This window comes from Leptodactylus fuscus, chromosome 8 (assembly GCF_031893055.1).
Source record: "Leptodactylus fuscus isolate aLepFus1 chromosome 8, aLepFus1.hap2, whole genome shotgun sequence".
NCBI classification, from domain to species: Eukaryota; Metazoa; Chordata; class Amphibia; order Anura; family Leptodactylidae; genus Leptodactylus; species Leptodactylus fuscus.
Genome location: NC_134272.1, coordinates 2,764,176 through 2,784,246, shown reverse-complemented (window position 1 = coordinate 2,784,246; position 20,071 = coordinate 2,764,176). Strand labels below are relative to the sequence as shown.

The following is a 20,071-nucleotide window of genomic DNA, read 5'->3' as shown; positions in this document are numbered from 1 at the left end:
GACCGGTGCAAAAATATGGGCACCTCAACAGAAAAGTGACATTAATATTTAGTAGATCCTCCTTTTGCAAAGATAACAGCCTCTAGTCGCTTCCTGTAGCTTTTAATCAGTTCCTGGATCCTGGATGAAGGGATTTTGGACCATTTCTTTCTACAAAACAATTCAAGTTCAGTTAAGTTTGATGGTCGCCGAACATGGACAGCCCGCTCTCAAATGATCTGAAAACAAAGATTGTTCAACATAGTTGTTCAGGGGAAGGATACAAAACGTTGTCTCAGAGATTTAACCTGTCAGTTGCCACTGTGAGGAACATAGTAAGGAAATGGAAGAGCACAGGGACAGTTCTTGTTAAGCCCAGAAGTGGCAGGCCAAGAAAAATATCAGAAAGGCAGAGAAGAAGAATGGTGAGAAGAGTCAAGGACAATCCACAGACCACCTCCAAAGAGCTGCAGCATCATCTTGCTGCAGATAGTGTCACTGTGCATCGGTCAACTATACAGCGCACTTTGCACAAGGAGAAGCTGTATGGGAGAGTGATGAGAAAGAAGCCGTTTCTGCACGTACGCCACAAATAGAGTTGCCTGAGGTATGAAAAAGCACATTTGGAGAAGCCAACTTCATTTTGGAAACAAAGATTGAGTTGTTTGGTTATAAAAAAAGGCGTTATGCATGGCGTCCAAAAAGAAACAGCATTCCAAGAAAAACACATGCTACCCACTGTAAAATTTGGTGGAGGTTCCATCATGCTTTGGGGCTGTGTGGCCAATGTCGGCATCGGGAATCTTGGTAAAGTTGAGGGTCGCATGGATTCCACTCAGTATCAGCAGATTCTTGAGAATAATGTTCAAGAATCAGTGACGAAGTTGAAGTTACGCCGGGGATGGATATTTCAGCAAGACAATGATCCAAAACACCGCTCCAAATCCTCAGGCATTCATGCAGAGGAACAATTACAATGTTCTGGAATGGCCATCCCAGTCCCCAGACCTGAATATCATTGAACATCTGTGGGATGATTTGAAGCGGGCTGTCCATGCTCGGCGACCATCAAACTTAACTGAACTTGAATTGTTTGTCCAAAATACCTTTATCCAGGATCTAGGAACTGATTAAAAGCTACAGGAAGCGACTAGAGGCTGTTATCTTTGCAAAAGGAGGATCTACTAAATATTAATGTCACTTTTCTGTTGAGGTGCCCATACTTTTGCACCGGTCAAATTTTGGTTTAATGCATATTGCACATTTTCTGTTAGTACAATAAACCTCATTTCAATCCTGAAATATTACTGTGTCCATCAGTTATTAGATATATCAAACTGAAATGGCTGCTGCAAATACCAAAATATTTAGAACTAAAAATGATTAAGATTAATAGGGGTGCCCAAACTTTTTCATAGGACTGTATATTTTTCTCTTCAAGAAAGGCATCCAGGCCCACTTTGAACTTGTTCAGTGAATCCGCCATCACCACTTCCCGGGGCAGAGAGTTCCAGAGCCTCGTTGTTCTTACTGTGAAGAATCCCTTTCTATGTTTCTGGTGAAACCTTCTCTCCCCCAGACGTAGAGGATCTACGTTACCCTTCCTCAGACCACCTAGGGAGTAGTAGGCAGGGATGTGAGTCTACACGGTTGGTATTCATCTCTCTCCAATGGAGTCGACGTAACTTTATGTTCTATCCTCAGCATCCCCCCTAATGCCCCACACACTTTAATGTCCACCCCCACAACCCCCATAACTGTCCCCACACAATATAGTGGCCTCATCACTGTTCCCCATATAGCAAGAGATAATAACCCAGGATCCCAATGTAATATAATAAATCTCTTGTGCTCGTACATCTCCTGCCTCATCTATAACGCTCTACTTGTGCTCTGCACAAATGCAAACTCTGTAATGGTCCCCTCGGTACCTAGCGCCATTTATAACATTGGTATATACCATTGGGACATCCTCAACGTTCATCGTGCGGCAGCAACTGCTACCTCCTGCACCCCGAATGGGCCATCTACAACAAAAGAGGACACCAGTATTATAGATAGCACCTGGTAAGTGGGGGCCCCATTAGGTGATTTTGCACTGTGGCCCCTGAGCTTGAAGTTACAGAGTTGGTGTCTTTGGTGACACGGCTGCAGAATCTGAGGGTGTGATATAAAGAGAATCCTTATTATCTATCAGATGCTGCTCCTGACAGACTGACTGTGTCATGGTGAACTGCTCTAACAATATTCTATAGTATAAGATTTTTTCTTTTTTTTATAATGTAGATTGTTAACCCCCATATAGGGATATATATATACACTGTATATAGGGATCACAATGTACTTTTCTTTTTTTTTCCTATCAGTATGTCTTTATAGAATGGGAGGAAATTCATGCAAACACGGGGAGAACATACAAACTCCTTACAGATGTTGTTCTTGGCGGATTTGAACCCAGGACTCCAGCGCTGCAAGGCTGCAGTGCTAACCACTGAGGCACCATGTTGCCCCATGCCTTAGTAGAAGATTTGTAAGATATGACAAGAGCACGGAGGAGGTCTTATTAACTTTACAGCAGATAAATAGTTAATCCCTAGCACTGCCTCGTAGACAAGGCTCAGCCGGGTGCAGCCTCTCCGCAGCCCCTCCGCAGCCCTCCTGCTCCTGGGGCAATTCCCAAACGGAGCCAAAATAGGGAAGACAGCGCCACCTGAGACCTTCACTCCACGGACTGTATAGAGAAGTGGGATCGATTCCCCAAGGCCTTCCCTGCACAGACTGTGAGCATTACTAGTGCAGGATCCTCCTGACACCGTCTTGGCCGACCCTTTTACTTAGGGAATTCTCTAAGCTGTGGTCAGTGCAGATGAAGAAGTCTCTACAGCTCAGCAATAATGTTATGTAAACTGAAGTTTGTAAATCTTCTGCTGGCAAAACATGTTGTGTCATGTGCGGATCATACTGGTGCTTGATGTGTTACAGTACAGATATCAGAGCCTTGAAATCAGCCGCACTGCTATGGGCAAATAGAGGAACAAGAGAACTCATCGGATTATATTAAACTTTACACCAGAAAATTAAGAAAAATTAAAAAAATAATTTTTTATAATGTGGATTAAATCTTGGGGAAGGTGAATTTTTACATAAATGATGAGAGGTAGTCAAATAATATATAAAAATGATTAGAAATAGTCGATGACGATATTGGCGGTGGAGCTTCTACTCGAGGGGAGAATAGAAGAACCACCAAGTGAATCAGCAAACTTTATTTGCACAACACGTTTCGAGCAGAGTTGCATGAAAATCGCCTTTCCTTACTACTTCTGTGTGAAGATACAGGAAAAGGTGAGACCTGACAAGATGACTGTGGCCAAGAGATGCCGAGGCTGATGGGTAAAGAAGCAGCGGAGCGCGGAGTAGGCGCTCCTGAGAACCAGGTGGATGAATGTCACAAGCTGAATGGAGACATCCGCTGGGATCCTGAGACTGTTCTGACCGAACAAAAGGCAGAGCGGGTTCGAGTCCTGACATGGTCACTTAGGTGCCCAACACAATATGGTCCAGAACACCAATCGGGCTGTATACAGGTACAGGAATATACTCAATTATATAATTGTATAAATACATGGGAATTGATCATTAAAATAAACAGCTAAAACCTGATAATTCTAGAAGTGGCGGGATTACTCAGAGAAGCTGATGAGCCGGTATTAAGTCATAAACCACAAAGTTAGAAATGAATGAATGAAAACAAATTGTTAGAGCGAAGTGCTCAGCCACATGTACATCGTATGTGAGAAACCACATAGAGCCAATGGGAGCGCACAGAGACTGTGACATTAATAAAACATAAACAAAGATACAAAAACTGTGAATTGTTTATGAATAATTAAATTAATTTAAAAAGACAACGACCCCAAATACTAACGTGTTGTGCAAATAAAGTTTGCTGATTCACTTGGTGGTTCTTTTATTCTCCCCTCGAGTGAGAAGCTCCACCCCCAATATCATCAGCGACTATTTCTAATCATTATATATATATATATATATTTTTTTTTAACGTTATGGTATGCTGTGTAGTTCTGGTGCTGTCCGGTGGGTTTGAACTTAGGACCCTTATGTCTATTTGATTGTGTTTAGCTAAGCAGCTTGTGTCCATGTCTCCATATGTCCGGGATTGGTGACTTACACTCCCCCTCTGTAGCACTAGGCCAGTATATAGGAAGCCCAGGGTCTGTATCAGCTGTTTCCTATCACCTGATTCCTGCAGCCACTTCCCATATATAGGAGCTGACACCTTCCTTATTCTCACCCCCATCATCCTCTGTGGTAGGTAAGCGCTGACCTCTCACTCACATTTAGGTGTCTCCTCCTTATTGCTATAAATCTGATGGGTTTGTTTTGTGAAGTCTTAGTTGCCGAGCTCAGATCGGAGTGTTGCAGTGGGGTGAGCCTCTACTATAATATACCGATTTACACATTTTAGGATTGACTAGCCACTTTGTAACCTGTCTGTTTGGCATAGATCAGCATATGTGTGTGTATATATGTGCACATGATGATGTGTGATCTGTCTGTGACTCATTTGTGTATCAGTTATCGGTTTCTATGAGCTTCAATGTTTTTTATTATAAAGGTTTTCTGTATATCTGGGTCCGACCATTGTAGTGTAATATTTATCCTTCTGTTAGTTTTACTCATTGATGTATTTGTGCAATGTTAAGGTTCTGTATGCACTTGAGAAAGCGCAAGATAGTCTCGAAACAATTGTGCAAATAAAGTTTGTTGATTTACCCGGGCGAGCGCGGTTCTTCTGTTCTCCCCTCGAGTGAGAAGGTCCCCCCCCCAATAATATAGGGTAATAACACAGTGTGTCTGCTGTCGCTGCATCCAGTCCTAGTACGGGTCCGGGTGGACGGGCTCCTGCACAAGGCTCAGGCTACACAGTGACATATAGGGTAATGACACACTATGTATCTGCTATCGCTGCATCCAGTCCTAGTACAGGTCCGGGTGGACGGGCTCCTGCACAAGGCTCGGGCTACACAGCGGCATATAGGGTAATGACACACTATGTATCTGCTATCGCTGCATCCAGTCCTAGTACAGGTCCGGGTGGACGGGCTCCTGCACAAGGCTTGGGCTACACAGTGACATATAGGGTAATGACACACTATGTATCTGCTATCGCTGCATCCAGTCCTAGTACAGGTCCGGGTGGACGGGCTCCTGCACAAGGCTCAGGCTACACAGTGACATATAGGGGTAATGACACACTATGTATCTGCTATCGCTGCATCCAGTCCTAGTACGGGTCCGGGTGGACGGGCTCCTGCACAAGGCTCAGGCTACACAGCGACATATAGGGTAATGGCACACTATGTATCTGCTATCGCTGCATCCAGTCCTAGTACAGGTCCGGGTGGACGGGCTCCTGCACAAGGCTCAGGCTACACAGTGACATATAGGGTAATGACACACTATGTATCTGCTATCACTGCATCCAGTCCTAGTACGGGTCCGGGTGGACGGGCTCCTGCACAAGGCTCGGGCTACACAGTGACATATAGGGGTAATGACACACTATGTATCTGCTATCGCTGCATCCAGTCCTAGTACAGGTCCGGGTGGACGGGCTCCTGCACAAGGCTCAGGCTACACAGTGACATATAGGGTAATGGCACACTATGTATCTGCTATCGCTGCATCCAGTCCTAGTACAGGTCCAGGTGGACGGCTCCTGCACAAGGCTCAGGCTACACAGTGACATATAGGGTAATGACACACTATGTATCTGCTATCGCTGCATCCAGTCCTAGTACAGGTCCGGGTGGACGGGCTCTTGCACAAGGCTCAGGCTACACAGCGACATATAGGGTAATGACACACTATGTATCTGCTATCACTGCATCCAGTCCTAGTACGGGTCCGGGTGGACGGGCTCCTGCACAAGGCTCGGGCTACACAGTGACATATAGGGGTAATGACACACTATGTATCTGCTATCGCTGCATCCAGTCCTAGTACAGGTCCGGGTGGACGGGCTCCTGCACAAGGCTCAGGCTACACAGTGACATATAGGGTAATGACACACTATGTATCTGCTATCGCTGCATCCAGTCCTAGTACAGGTCCGGGTGGACGGGCTCCTGCACAAGGCTCAGGCTACACAGTGACATATAGGGTAATGACACACTATGTATCTGCTATCGCTGCATCCAGTCCTAGTACGGGTCCGGGTGGACGGGCTCCTGCACAAGGCTCGGGCTACACAGCGACATATAGGGTAATGACACACTATGTATCTGCTATCGCTGCATCCAGTCATAGTACAGGTCCGGGTGGACGGGCTCCTGCACAAGGCTCAGGCTACACAGCGGCATATAGGGTAATGACACACTATGTATCTGCTATCGCTGCATCCAGTCATAGTACAGGTCCAGGTGGACGGGCTCCTGCACAAGGCTCAGGCTACACAGTGACATATAGGGATAATGACACACTATGTATCTGCTATCGCTGCATCCAGTCCTAGTACGGGTCCGGGTGGACGGGCTCCTGCACAAGGCTCAGGCTACACAGTGACATATAGGGTAATGACACACTATGTATCTGCTATCACTGCATCCAGTCCTAGTACAGGTCCGGGTGGACGGGCTCCTGCACAAGGCTCGGGCTACACAGTGACATATAGGGTAATGACACACTATGTATCTGCTATCGCTGCATCCAGTCCTAGTACAGGTCCAGGTGGACGGGCTCCTGCACAAGGCTCAGGCTACACAGTGACATATAGGGGTAATGACACACTATGTATCTGCTATCGCTGCATCCAGTCCTAGTACGGGTCCGGGTGGACGGGCTCCTGCACAAGGCTCGGGCTACACAGCGACATATAGGGTAATGACACACTATGTATCTGCTATCGCTGCATCCAGTCCTAGTACAGGTCCAGGTGGACGGCTCTTGCACAAGGCTCAGGCTACACAGTGACATATAGGGGTAATGACACACTATGTATCTGCTATCGCTGCATCCAGTCCTAGTACGGGTCCGGGTGGACGGGCTCCTGCACAAGGCTCGGGCTACACAGCGACATATAGGGTAATGACACACTATGTATCTGCTATCGCTGCATCCAGTCATAGTACAGGTCCGGGTGGACGGGCTCCTGCACAAGGCTCAGGCTACACAGCGGCATATAGGGTAATGACACACTATGTATCTGCTATCGCTGCATCCAGTCATAGTACAGGTCCGGGTGGACGGGCTCCTGCACAAGGCTCAGGCTACACAGCGACATATAGGGTAATGACACACTATGTATCTGCTATCGCTGCATCCAGTCCTAGTACAGGTCCGGGTGGACGGGCTCCTGCACAAGGCTCAGGCTACACAGCGACATATAGGGTAATGACACACTATGTATCTGCTATCGCTGCATCCAGTCCTAGTACGGGTCCAGGTGGACGGGCTCCTGCACAAGGCTCGGGCTACACAGTGACATATAGGGTAATGACACACTATGTATCTGCTATCGCTGCATCCAGTCCTAGTACGGGTCCGGGTGGACGGGCTCCTGCACAAGGCTCAGGCTACACAGCGACATATAGGGTAATGACACACTATGTATCTGCTATCGCTGCATCCAGTCCTAGTACAGGTCCGGGTGGACGGGCTCCTGCACAAGGCTCAGGCTACACAGTGACATATGGGGTAATGACACACTATGTATCTGCTATCGCTGCATCCAGTCCTAGTACAGGTCCGGGTGGACGGACTCCTGCACAAGGCTCAGGCTACACAGCGACATATAGGGTAATGACACACTATGTATCTGCTATCGCTGCATCCAGTCATAGTACAGGTCCGGGCGGACGGGCTCCTGCACAAGGCTCAGGCTACACAGTGACATATAGGGTAATGGCACACTATGTATCTGCTATCGCTGCATCCAGTCCTAGTACAGGTCCAGGTGGACGGCTCCTGCACAAGGCTCAGGCTACACAGTGACATATAGGGGTAATGACACACTATGTATCTGCTATCGCTGCATCCAGTCCTAGTACAGGTCCAGGTGGACGGGCTCCTGCACAAGGCTCGGGCTACACAGCGACATATAGGGGTAATGACACACTATGTATCTGCTATCGCTGCATCCAGTCCTAGTACAGGTCCAGGTGGACGGCTCCTGCACAAGGCTCAGGCTACACAGTGACATATGGGGTAATGACACACTATGTATCTGCTATCGCTGCATCCAGTCCTAGTACAGGTCCGGGTGGACGGGCTCCTGCACAAGGCTCGGGCTACACAGTGACATATAGGGTAATGACACACTATGTATCTGCTATCGCTGCATCCAGTCCTAGTACAGGTCCGGGTGGACGGGCTCCTGCACAAGGCTCGGGCTACACAGCGACATATAGGGGTAATGACACACTATGTATCTGCTATCGCTGCATCCAGTCCTAGTACAGGTCCAGGTGGACGGCTCCTGCACAAGGCTCAGGCTACACAGTGACATATAGGGTAATGGCACACTATGTATCTGCTATCGCTGCATCCAGTCCTAGTACAGGTCCGGGTGGACGGGCTCCTGCACAAGGCTCGGGCTACACAGTGACATATAGGGTAATGACACACTATGTATCTGCTATCGCTGCATCCAGTCCTAGTACAGGTCCGGGTGGACGGGCTCCTGCACAAGGCTTGGGCTACACAGTGACATATAGGGTAATGACACACTATGTATCTGCTATCGCTGCATCCAGTCCTAGTACAGGTCCAGGTGGACGGCTCCTGCACAAGGCTCAGGCTACACAGTGACATATAGGGTAATGGCACACTATGTATCTGCTATCGCTGCATCCAGTCCTAGTACGGGTCCGGGTGGACGGGCTCCTGCACAAGGCTCGGGCTACACAGTGACATATAGGGTAATGACACACTATGTATCTGCTATCGCTGCATCCAGTCCTAGTACAGGTCCGGGTGGACGGGCTCCTGCACAAGGCTCGGGCTACACAGTGACATATAGGGTAATGACACACTATGTATCTGCTATCGCTGCATCCAGTCCTAGTACAGGTCCGGGTGGACGGGCTCCTGCACAAGGCTCGGGCTACACAGTGACATATAGGGTAATGACACACTATGTATCTGCTATCGCTGCATCCAGTCCTAGTACAGGTCCAGGTGGACGGGCTCTTGCACAAGGCTCAGGCTACACAGTGACATATGGGGTAATGACACACTATGTATCTGCTATCGCTGCATCCAGTCCTAGTACGGGTCCGGGTGGACGGGCTCCTGCACAAGGCTCGGGCTACACAGTGACATATAGGGTAATGACACACTATGTATCTGCTATCGCTGCATCCAGTCCTAGTACGGGTCCAGGTGGACGGGCTCCTGCACAAGGTTCAGGCTACACAGTGACATATAGGGTAATGACACACTATGTATCTGCTATCGCTGCATCCAGTCCTAGTACGGGTCCAGGTGGACGGGCTCCTGCACAAGGCTCAGGCTACACAGTGACATATAGGGGTAATGACACACTATGTATCTGCTATCGCTGCATCCAGTCCTAGTACAGGTCCGGGTGGACGGCTCCTGCACAAGGCTCAGGCTACACAGTGACATATAGGGGTAATGACACACTATGTATCTGCTATCGCTGCATCCAGTCCTAGTACGGGTCCGGGTGGACGGGCTCCTGCACAAGGCTCGGGCTACACAGCGACATATAGGGTAATGACACACTATGTATCTGCTATCGCTGCATCCAGTCCTAGTACGGGTCCAGGTGGACGGGCTCCTGCACAAGGTTCAGGCTACACAGTGACATATAGGGTAATGACACACTATGTATCTGCTATCGCTGCATCCAGTCCTAGTACGGGTCCAGGTGGACGGGCTCCTGCACAAGGTTCAGGCTACACAGTGACATATAGGGTAATGACACACTATGTATCTGCTATCGCTGCATCCAGTCCTAGTACGGGTCCAGGTGGACGGGCTCCTGCACAAGGCTCAGTCTACACAGCGACATATAGGGTAATGACACACTATGTATCTGCTATCGCTGCATCCAGTCCTAGTACAGGTCCGGGTGGACGGCTCCTGCACAAGGCTCAGGCTACACAGTGACATATAGGGGTAATGACACACTATGTATCTGCTATCGCTGCATCCAGTCCTAGTACGGGTCCGGGTGGACGGGCTCCTGCACAAGGCTCGGGCTACACAGCGACATATAGGGTAATGGCACACTATGTATCTGCTATCGCTGCATCCAGTCCTAGTACGGGTCCGGGTGGACGGGCTCCTGCACAAGGCTCAGGCTACACAGTGACATATAGGGTAATGACACACTATGTATCTGCTATCGCTGCATCCAGTCCTAGTACAGGTCCGGGTGGACGGGCTCCTGCACAAGGCTCAGGCTACACAGCGACATATAGGGTAATGGCACACTATGTATCTGCTATCGCTGCATCCAGTCCTAGTACAGGTCCGGGTGGACGGGCTCCTGTACAAGGCTCAGGCTACACAGCGACATATAGGGTAATGACACACTATGTATCTGCTATCGCTGCATCCAGTCCTAGTACAGGTCCGGGTGGACGGGCTCCTGCACAAGGCTCAGGCTACACAGTGACATATAGGGTAATGACACACTATGTATCTGCTATCGCTGCATCCAGTCCTAGTACAGGTCCGGGTGGACGGGCTCCTGCACAAGGCTCAGGCTACACAGCGACATATAGGGGTAATGACACACTATGTATCTGCTATCGCTGCATCCAGTCCTAGTACGGGTCCGGGTGGACGGGCTCCTGCACAAGGCTCAGGCTACACAGTGACATATAGGGTAATGACACACTATGTATCTGCTATCGCTGCATCCAGTCCTAGTACAGGTCCGGGTGGACGGGCTCCTGCACAAGGCTCAGGCTACACAGCGACATATAGGGGTAATGACACACTATGTATCTGCTATCGCTGCATCCAGTCCTAGTACGGGTCCGGGTGGACGGGCTCTTGCACAAGGCTCGGGCTACACAGCGGCATATAGGGTAATGACACACTATGTATCTGCTATCGCTGCATCCAGTCCTAGTACAGGTTCAGGTGGACGGGCTCCTGCACAAGGCTCGGGCTACACAGCGACTTTAGTCATGACACCAAGACTGACATGTCTCCCTGCAGCTTCTTTACTAATGTAAGTGAAAGGAGTTACGTTGCAACCCTGGAGGCATTAGTCTGCGACTTCTAGTCACAAATACATTGAAGCACACTGGATTTTTTTTTTTTTTTGCGATTAGAAGTTGCAGTTGCAGCTCCATTGCAGTGGTAATTTGGCTCTATTGACCTACAAGACATTGCAGGATGTGAGCGCAATCCGCTCTTAGTGTCACCCTATTAAAGTCCAAATTAAAAGTTTTATTTTATAAGCTAGCATAGAGAGACACACAAATACACTGAGCTATGGAGTATGTAGTGGGTTCTGCATTATGGAGGGATAAAGGTAGTTTTAATTCATTGCATAGACAAAGAACAGGTTGGCTAGTATAATTAGCATAACCTGATTGGTGGCAAAGTGGTAAAATAGTTCTGGCACATTACTATCAGATAAGAAACTGGAGAGGAGTTGTATTCCAATAAGGCTGAGGGGGGATGTGAGCTTGCTAAACAAAGAGGAGTATAAAATGGCTGCAAGCATGGCCCTGGTATCTAAAATAGAAGATACACTATCTGACATCCTTCACACTTCCCTCCTTTTGTAAACGATATAAACACAGGGTACGCTAGGAGCTGCTAATCAGAGCCTGAGGATTTTCATGAAGACTTGACCTCATTCCCCAAGAACATGTAAGGGTGCATTCACACTAAGTATACGCTGAGCTGATTCTGAACGTAAAACATGCACGCACCTATCACATTGAAGCCAATAGGGAAAAAAGCAGCCCATTCATTTAAATGGGGAGCGCTCGTATGCCGGCTCCCATTGAAATGAATGGGATCTGCTTTGTACACACTGATTCTGAACATGTTTTACGTTCAGAATCAGCTCAGCGTATACTTAGTGTGAATGCACCCTTATACCTCTCGGGTGCCCTGCGATTAACGATACATTTCTTGTAGTAGAACCTCCAAAAGGATATTTCTCAGGCATCCAAAGCGCTTAATTAAGGCAACCTCTTGCCTTCAACCCTCAAAGGATATCTCTTGGCACCCAAAAAGTGTTAACTACGTACAAGGAAATCCTACAGAAGCTCCGGGCTGCTGCTTTCTCCTTTAGCTTAATTTAGGAGAGGGTTGGTGGCCTAATCTTTCCTGGTTAATGTTTCCTAAACAACTTTCCACTTGGTCAAACACATAAACAAACCAAATGGGGTGCATGCCAAAAACACAGCAGACAATGTCTACATTAGTTACTCTTCAATTACGGATACTTCATAAACAGGGTTCTTAAAAAGACCAGAGGATTTACTTTCCTTACAACTCACCTGGCATCCAGAGAGACCACACAAGATAAAGAGGAGTGGAAAGTGGGAACAGTAAGAATAAAGCTTCTTCTTACCTTGCAGCTGCTTTTGGATCAGTTTCCGTCGTCTCCTTGTCCCGTTGTCCTTTCTGTCTGTTATGTCTGAATATGTAGTAATTAACCTCTGGCCCCACGTTGGGCGCCAATATCTGTGAGCGCAATCCGACCTACGTATCCCCGTACTGAAGTCCAAATGAATAAAGTAATTTTATAAGCTTAGAGAGACACAGAAATTCACTCAGCTATGGTGTATATAGTGGGCTCTGCTTTAATGGAGGTATAAAGGTAGTTTTAATACATTGCATAGACAAAGAACATCACTAGTATAATTAGCATAACGTGATTGGTGGCAAAGTTGTAACAATAGTTCTGGCACACGGCTATCAGATAAGAGACTGGAGAAGAGTCGCATTCCAAGAGGAGTGTAAAATGGCTGCAGGCACCACATGGCCCAGGAATCCAAAATGGAGGTTACACAAACTGACGTCCTCCACAAGGGCAACCCGTTGATCTTTGGTTGCTCTGCAAACAAATGCTGCTGCACACCGTAAATAGGTGAAAGGGTGAAACAAATTTTTTATTTTTAGTACATTAATTTTTGGTACATTAGCGCCATGGATTGATTTGACAAGCATAAAGAGAGTACTAGATCAATAAACGAACATAACGTTTCGGTCATAGTCGACCTTCATCAGATCAGATCTAGAAAAGAGATAACAACACTATAAGTATAACTGGAATAAAATAAAAATGTAGTCCACAGTATGGCAAATAAATGGGCATAATGACCAAGTGATTAGACAATAAGAGGGAAAAGAAGAGAAATAAAAGGGGAAAAAAACTGAAACATATGGGCCAAAAGTGGATGAAGGTATAGAGAGAGGGGGACGCAAGACAACTGAAACAGCCAAAATATAGATGGAAGAAAGAACAAGAGCAGCTAACCCAGAACAAGGAGTAAGAAGGAAGGGGGGGGGGGGGGGGAGGGAAAGAGGCAGTGTACGACGGCAGATAGAGTGGTTGCAAGATCTTTGGTTGCTCGTCCAGAGTCCTGTCCAACGTTGTTTGCAGCCTAATATGAAGCGGAATACACAGAAGCTAAAGCCGGAGCGAGTCAGTTCAATGAGTTCTACAGATATACAGCGCCCCGGAAATAATACAGGGAGAAATGAGCAGGAAGATTGTTACTGACAATGGAGCAACGGGAAGGAGTAAAGGAGGGACAGAAAGAGCAACTCAGGGCAGGACTTCACAGAAAGGAGCCAAAATCTGTTACAAGTATAAAAATCTATCAATGAAATAAATATATAAATATATAACATGTATTATAATGTTTATTAATGTCACAAATGCTGCCAGAATATAACCTGGTGTCTGAGCGCTTTATTACTCTATAAGAGCTCATTCACATGGACGTCACATGGCTCAGTTTTATAGAGACACCCAAACAGATGGATGGAGATGAATGGCGTCATTTCCCGAACCAAAGCAGAACATGTACAAGTAGATAATACACACATGGGTTAACGTTGCATCACCAGTTGCAGATACTGAGATAGTTACAATCCGCAGCCCAGTGATACAGCGCAGTGTAATATATACATGGTGAGGGCTTGTAGTTCAGCATTGCAGGTGACTTATCACAACCACCCCCAACAGATAGATAACTATGAAGAGCAAGTTTATAATGTTATAGTACATATATATATATATATACTGTCGCCACTGCCATCCAGTTATTACACAATCTCATTTCTTCTTCTACAGGATCTGCCATGAAAATTCTTCTTAAAGTCAAGTATTTTCCCTTCCATATTAACCCGAGGGTCTGCTCCAGATTATTCAGCAAGAACCAAAAATTTTCCGCCCCTCAGAATTTCACAGATTATGAAGATATTAAGAAAAATTTCAGATTGGATCGTCCAGAATACTTCAACTTTGCAAGTGACATCTTGGATAAATGGACGGCAGCTGAGAAGGTAATAATAGTCTCTACAATCTAGATATGGCCACGGATATGGTACAAGACGCTGTAATGTGACAATGGCATCCAAGTCATAGATACTGACAATAATGATCTGTTCCCAGGACGGCAGTAAGAAGCCAAATCCTGCCCTATGGTGGATTGATGGGGAAGGGAGAGAGGTGAAGTGGAGCTTTGAAGAGTTGGGGTCTCGCTCGCGGAAAGTGGCGAATATACTCTGCGGTGCTTGTGACCTGGAACCAGGAGACAGAGTTATTGTGATTCTTCCTCGGGTACCGGAGTGGTGGCTGCTCAATGTGGCCTGTATTAGAGCAGGTAGGTAGACTTGTCATCTTAGCTGTGAGCAGCGCCATGTAGTGACTGGTGCCTGCTATAGACCCTGGTATAGACTGGTGCCTGCTATAGACCCTGGTATAGACTAGTGCCTGCTATAGACCCTGGTATAGACTGGTGCCTGCTATAGACCCTGGTATAGACCGGTGCCTGCTATAGACCCTGGTATAGACTGGTGCCTGCTATAGACCCTGGTATAGACTGGTGCCTGCTATAGACCCTGGTATAGACTGGTGCCTGCTATAGACCCTGGTATAGACTGGTGCCTGCTATAGACCCTGGTATAGACTAGTGCCTGCTATAGACCCTGGTATAGACTGGTGCCTGCTATAGACCCTGGTATAGACTGGTGCCTGCTATAGACCCTGGTATAGACTGGTGCCTGCTATAGACCCTGGTATAGACCGGTGCCTGCTATAGACCCTGGTATAGACTGGTGCCTGGTATAGACCCTGGTATAGACTGGTGCCTGGTATAGACCCTGGTATAGACCGGTGCCTGCTATAGACCCTGGTATAGACCGGTGCCTGCTATAGACCCTGGTATAGACCGGTGCCTGCTATAGACCCTGGTATAGACCGGTGCCTGCTATAGACCCTGGTATAGACCGGTGCCTGCTATAGACCCTGGTATAGACCGGTGCCTGCTATAGACCCTGGTATAGACCGGTGCCTGCTATAGACCCTGGTATAGACCGGTGCCTGCTATAGACCCTGGTATAGACTGGTGCCTGCTATAGACCCTGGTATAGACTGGTGCCTGCTATAGACCCTGGTATAGACTGGTGCCTGCTATAGACCCTGGTATAGACCGGTGCCTGCTATAGACCCTGGTATAGACCGGTGCCTGCTATAGACCCTGGTATAGACCGGTGCCTGCTATAGACCCTGGTATAGACCGGTGCCTGCTATAGACCCTGGTATAGACTGGTGCCTGCTATAGACCCTGGTATAGACCGGTGCCTGCTATAGACCCTGGTATAGACTGGTGCCTGCTATAGACCCTGGTATAGACTGGTGCCTGCTATAGACCCTGGTATAGACCGGTGCCTGCTATAGACCCTGGTATAGACTGGTGCCTGCTATAGACCCTGGTATAGACCGGTGCCTGCTATAGACCCTGGTATAGACCGGTGCCTGCTATAGACCCTGGTATAGACCGGTGCCTGCTATAGACCCTGGTATAGACCGGTGCCTGCTATAGACCCTGGTATAGACTGGTGCCTGCTATAGACCCTGGTATAGACTGGTGCCTGCTATAGACCCTGGTATAGACTGGTGCCTGCTATAGACCCTGGTATAGACTGGTGCCTGCTATAGACCCTGGTATAGACTGGTGCCTGCTATAGACCCTGGTATAGACCGGTGCCTGCTATAGACCCTGGTATAGACTGGTGCCTGCTATAGACCCTGGTATAGACTGGTGCCTGCTATAGACCCTGGTATAGACTGGTGCCTGCTATAGACCCTGGTATAGACTGGTGCCTGCTATAGACCCTGGTATAGACTGGTGCCTGCTATGGGCCCTGGTATGGACTGGTGGCTGCTATAGACCCTGGTATAGACTGGTGGCTGCTATAGACCCTGGTATAGACTGGTGCCTGCTATAGACCCTGGTATAGACTGGTGCCTGCTATAGACCCTGGTATAGACCCTATGGACAAGTGTTTCTTACACTTAGGAGACCTAAAATCTAACATTTCCATCATTTACTTCTCAGGTTTCGTTATAATTCCTGGGACAACACAACTGACAGCAAAGGACATTCTGCACAGGCTGCGAACATCAGAAGCAAGGTGCATTATCACCAGCCAAGACCTGGCACCCGCTGTAGACGCCATCTCATCCCAAGCGCCATTGCTAAAAACTAAGCTGCTTGTGTCTGGAGCCAGAGAAGGCTGGCTGGATTTCCAGGATCTCTATACGTATGTCCCATCATATTGGATGTAATGGTTTACACACCAATGACTGCCAGATAACATGTAATAAGCGTGTTTATTCTTATGTAAGGGCGGCCAATGACAAGCACACGTGTGTCAGGACAAGGAGCACAGACCCCATGTCCATTTACTTCACTAGCGGGACAACAGGTTCTCCAAAAATGACAGAACAAAGTCACAGCAGTTTTGGGTTGGGATTCACTACAGCTGGAAAGTAAGTAAATCCGGACGGAATCCATTGTAATAGTTACTCTACAGGTAAAGTCTCTGCAGTGGCCAAGGCAGAGCCGGCATCAGAATGAAGCAAATCTAGGACTTTGTGTAAGGCAATGCTATAATGTTATCTATAAGACTGGAGGGAAGACTGAGCAGAGGTGCAGAGATCTGATGACTGGTTTCTATGTCCCGCACTGGACGGTATACAACTATAGGAGAATACGCAAAATCACATCAGACCTATTTTCCCTCCTCAGGTATTTTCTGGATTTATCTCCTTCAGATGTCTTTTGGAATCTCGCAGATCCAGGCTGGGCAAAGGCGGCATGTTCTCAGGTCTTCTCTCCGTGGATTCAAGGTTCCTGCGTGTTCGTTCACTATTTGCCTCAATTTGAACCAAGTGTCATTTTGGAAGTAAGTTACCTTAGTAATCCCCTATTATACAAATGGAGTAAAATTGTCCCAAGGCACCCACATGACATGACACGCCGTTTATCTTCAGAGCTGCTCAAGTTAAAAAAAAAAAAAAAAAAAAAAATTCTATATTTGGAAAATCCCTTTAACTTGCTTTCAAGCTGAGCTCCTATCATAGAGTCTAGAACAGCCTGTAACTATCCGATCGCTACACGGAAAGGAAAGCTTTAAGGCTTTTACTGAAGTCGCTCAACTGTTATGTCGCATCTACAATAAAATATTATATAAACTCTGGAAATTGTGATGTAAAGCGAATAACCAGCAATGTACTAAAACTAATCTCCATTATATTGATACAGACACTGAGCAAGTTCCCTGTCACCGTATTCTGCGCGCCGCCAACCGTCTATCGCATGTTAGTCTTATGTAACCTGGCCAGGTAAGTATGAGATATTCTGCTGTGAGATATTTCCCCCTTATGGCCCAATTCCACAATCCGTCACTTTGTTCCTCTTCGTCCTCAGTCACACAAGGAATAGAATTTATAAAGTCTAATGTAACGCTTTATACATCTTCTGTGTTACATCTCTGATAACAGACACCACAACCCTTACAGGCCGGGACGCTCTCGTACCGCTCAGTCCCAGTCCCTTTGCTCCATAGGAATAGGCAGCTTTGGCCACTCACACAACATGGCGGGGTCATTACAGCGGCAGCGATTCTAATGGGATTATCTGTATGTTTTTGGTATATTTATAAAGCTACAAATTGAAGAGTCTTCAGCATTGTGTGAGTGTCGGGGAACCAATGAACCCGGAAGTGATGAAACAATGGAAAGCGAGCACGGGCCTGGATATATATGAGGGCTATGGGCAAACCGAGACGGTAAGTTAAAAAACCATCATTGGGAATCTTCCGTATTGCGAGTGTTCTGGTTAAAATGTAAGTAAATGCTTATTAATTTAACTATTCATGAAAAACGTTTCCCTTACATCCTACCAGCAGCACAAAGCGGCGGGGGAGTTCTGTGGTATTTTCTGAAGGGGGGCCATGAGGTTTAGACTGGCGTGTTCAACCATGGTTCCACAGTGGGATCTGGCCTCAGTCCTTTCAGGTCTTTGAGGTCCTCACTTTGAACCCTTGGAGGAGGTGGATCTGAGGTTCTTAGTCTACAGAACCACCTTTTTGTTAGCAATCACCTTGGCAAAGAGGGTGGGTGAGCTCCAGGCCTTCTCTTCTGAGGAACCCTATATGTCTCTTATTGAAGACCGGGTCCAGCTCAGATTTATCCCTGGGTTTAATCCCAAAGTGCCATCTTCCTTCAACATCAATAAGTTGGTCTCCTTACCGTTCTTCTTCCCATCTCTTTCCTCTGAGGAGGAAAGTCTTCATACTTTAGATGTGGTAAGGTGCCTACGGACTTATCTTTCACATCCCCGTTCTTTCAGGAGATCTGAGGACCTTCTCGATAATATGTATAGTACGCTAAAGCGTCTTAGAGCCTCCAAGCCTACCCTTTCCAGGTGGGTTCAGGAAGCCATCAGGACTTCTTTTTCTGCTCAGGTGTTATCTCCCCCCCTGACTTTCTGACAGTCCATTCTACCAGGGCTGCATCTACGTCTTGGGTGTAGAGCTCTGCCCTTAGACCAAATTTGCTCAGCCGCTTCTTGGTCATCCACATTTATGAGGCACTATAGATTAAGTTCCCGTGGTTCAGAGGCAACGGCCATAAGGGGATTACTTGCTAGATCTCTGTATTGTGCTGCTGGTAGGACGTAAGGGAATTGTTGATATGATGTTAATCTGTTTTCCCTTAGTCCTAACAGCAGCACAAGCTTCTCTCCCTAAGAAGGGTTTGGTTTTTTTGTTTGTTTTACCCTCTTATAGGGTTGTAGTCATGAATATTCATTTTATGTTTATTAAAAGTTCCGCCTGTCCTACCAGCACACGTGCAGAAATGCCCCATATTGTGCTGCTGTTAGGATTAAGGGTAAACAGATTATCATAATAAACTATTAGTTAAACTTTTAGGCTAGGGGCCACACAGTGGCTCAGTGGTTAGCACTGCAGCCTTGCAGCACTGGGCCCTGGTGTTCAAATCCCGCCAAGGACAAAAAAACCATCTGCAAGGAGTTTGTATGTTCTCCCCGTGTTTGCATGGATTTCCATCCCATATTCCAAAAAAAGACATACTGATAGGGAGAAATGTACATTGTGAGCTCTATGTGGGGCTCATAATCTACATTTAAAAAAAAACAAAAAACTTTTAGGCAAGTTACAGATTATATTATTCCGTCCACTTGTCCTTGAACTGTAAGGGCTCGTTCACATCTGCGCCCGGGAGTCCGTTCTGCAGGTTTCCGTTTCCTACACAAAACAGGGGCACGAGATGGAAACCTGCCGGCATCTTCATATGATTCATTTGAATGGGCTTGAAAAGTGTCTGGTCGTGTGCGCCGGTGAGTGTTTTATGCTCTCCGCGGCAAAACCGTTTTTTTTTTTTTTTTTAAACTGGACACTGAGCCAGACATGCAGTACTCTGTGTCCGGTTTAAAAAACAGTTTCGCCGCGGAGTGCTCAAAACGCTCACTGGCACTCACGGCCGGACTCGGCATGACAGGTTTCCGTCGTCTTCATGCAGAAGACGGAA

The 20,071-nt window shown here is 47.1% G+C and overlaps 1 protein-coding gene across 1 annotated transcript in view; it reads left to right on the top strand.

Moving 5' to 3' along the window:
- The window catches only part of LOC142216887 (acyl-coenzyme A synthetase ACSM3, mitochondrial-like), a 46,447-nt gene that overhangs the window by 21,292 nt on the left and 5,084 nt on the right, over positions 1-20,071 (top strand). Inside the window, exons 2-8 of the mRNA XM_075284984.1 lie at positions 14,303-14,514; positions 14,624-14,834; positions 16,572-16,776; positions 16,862-17,005; positions 17,265-17,421; positions 17,781-17,860; positions 18,183-18,306. Of these exons, the coding sequence (XP_075141085.1) occupies positions 14,311-14,514; positions 14,624-14,834; positions 16,572-16,776; positions 16,862-17,005; positions 17,265-17,421; positions 17,781-17,860; positions 18,183-18,306 (1,125 nt within the window). The 5' untranslated portion in view covers positions 14,303-14,310. The remainder of the gene's footprint in view (positions 1-14,302; positions 14,515-14,623; positions 14,835-16,571; positions 16,777-16,861; positions 17,006-17,264; positions 17,422-17,780; positions 17,861-18,182; positions 18,307-20,071) is intronic.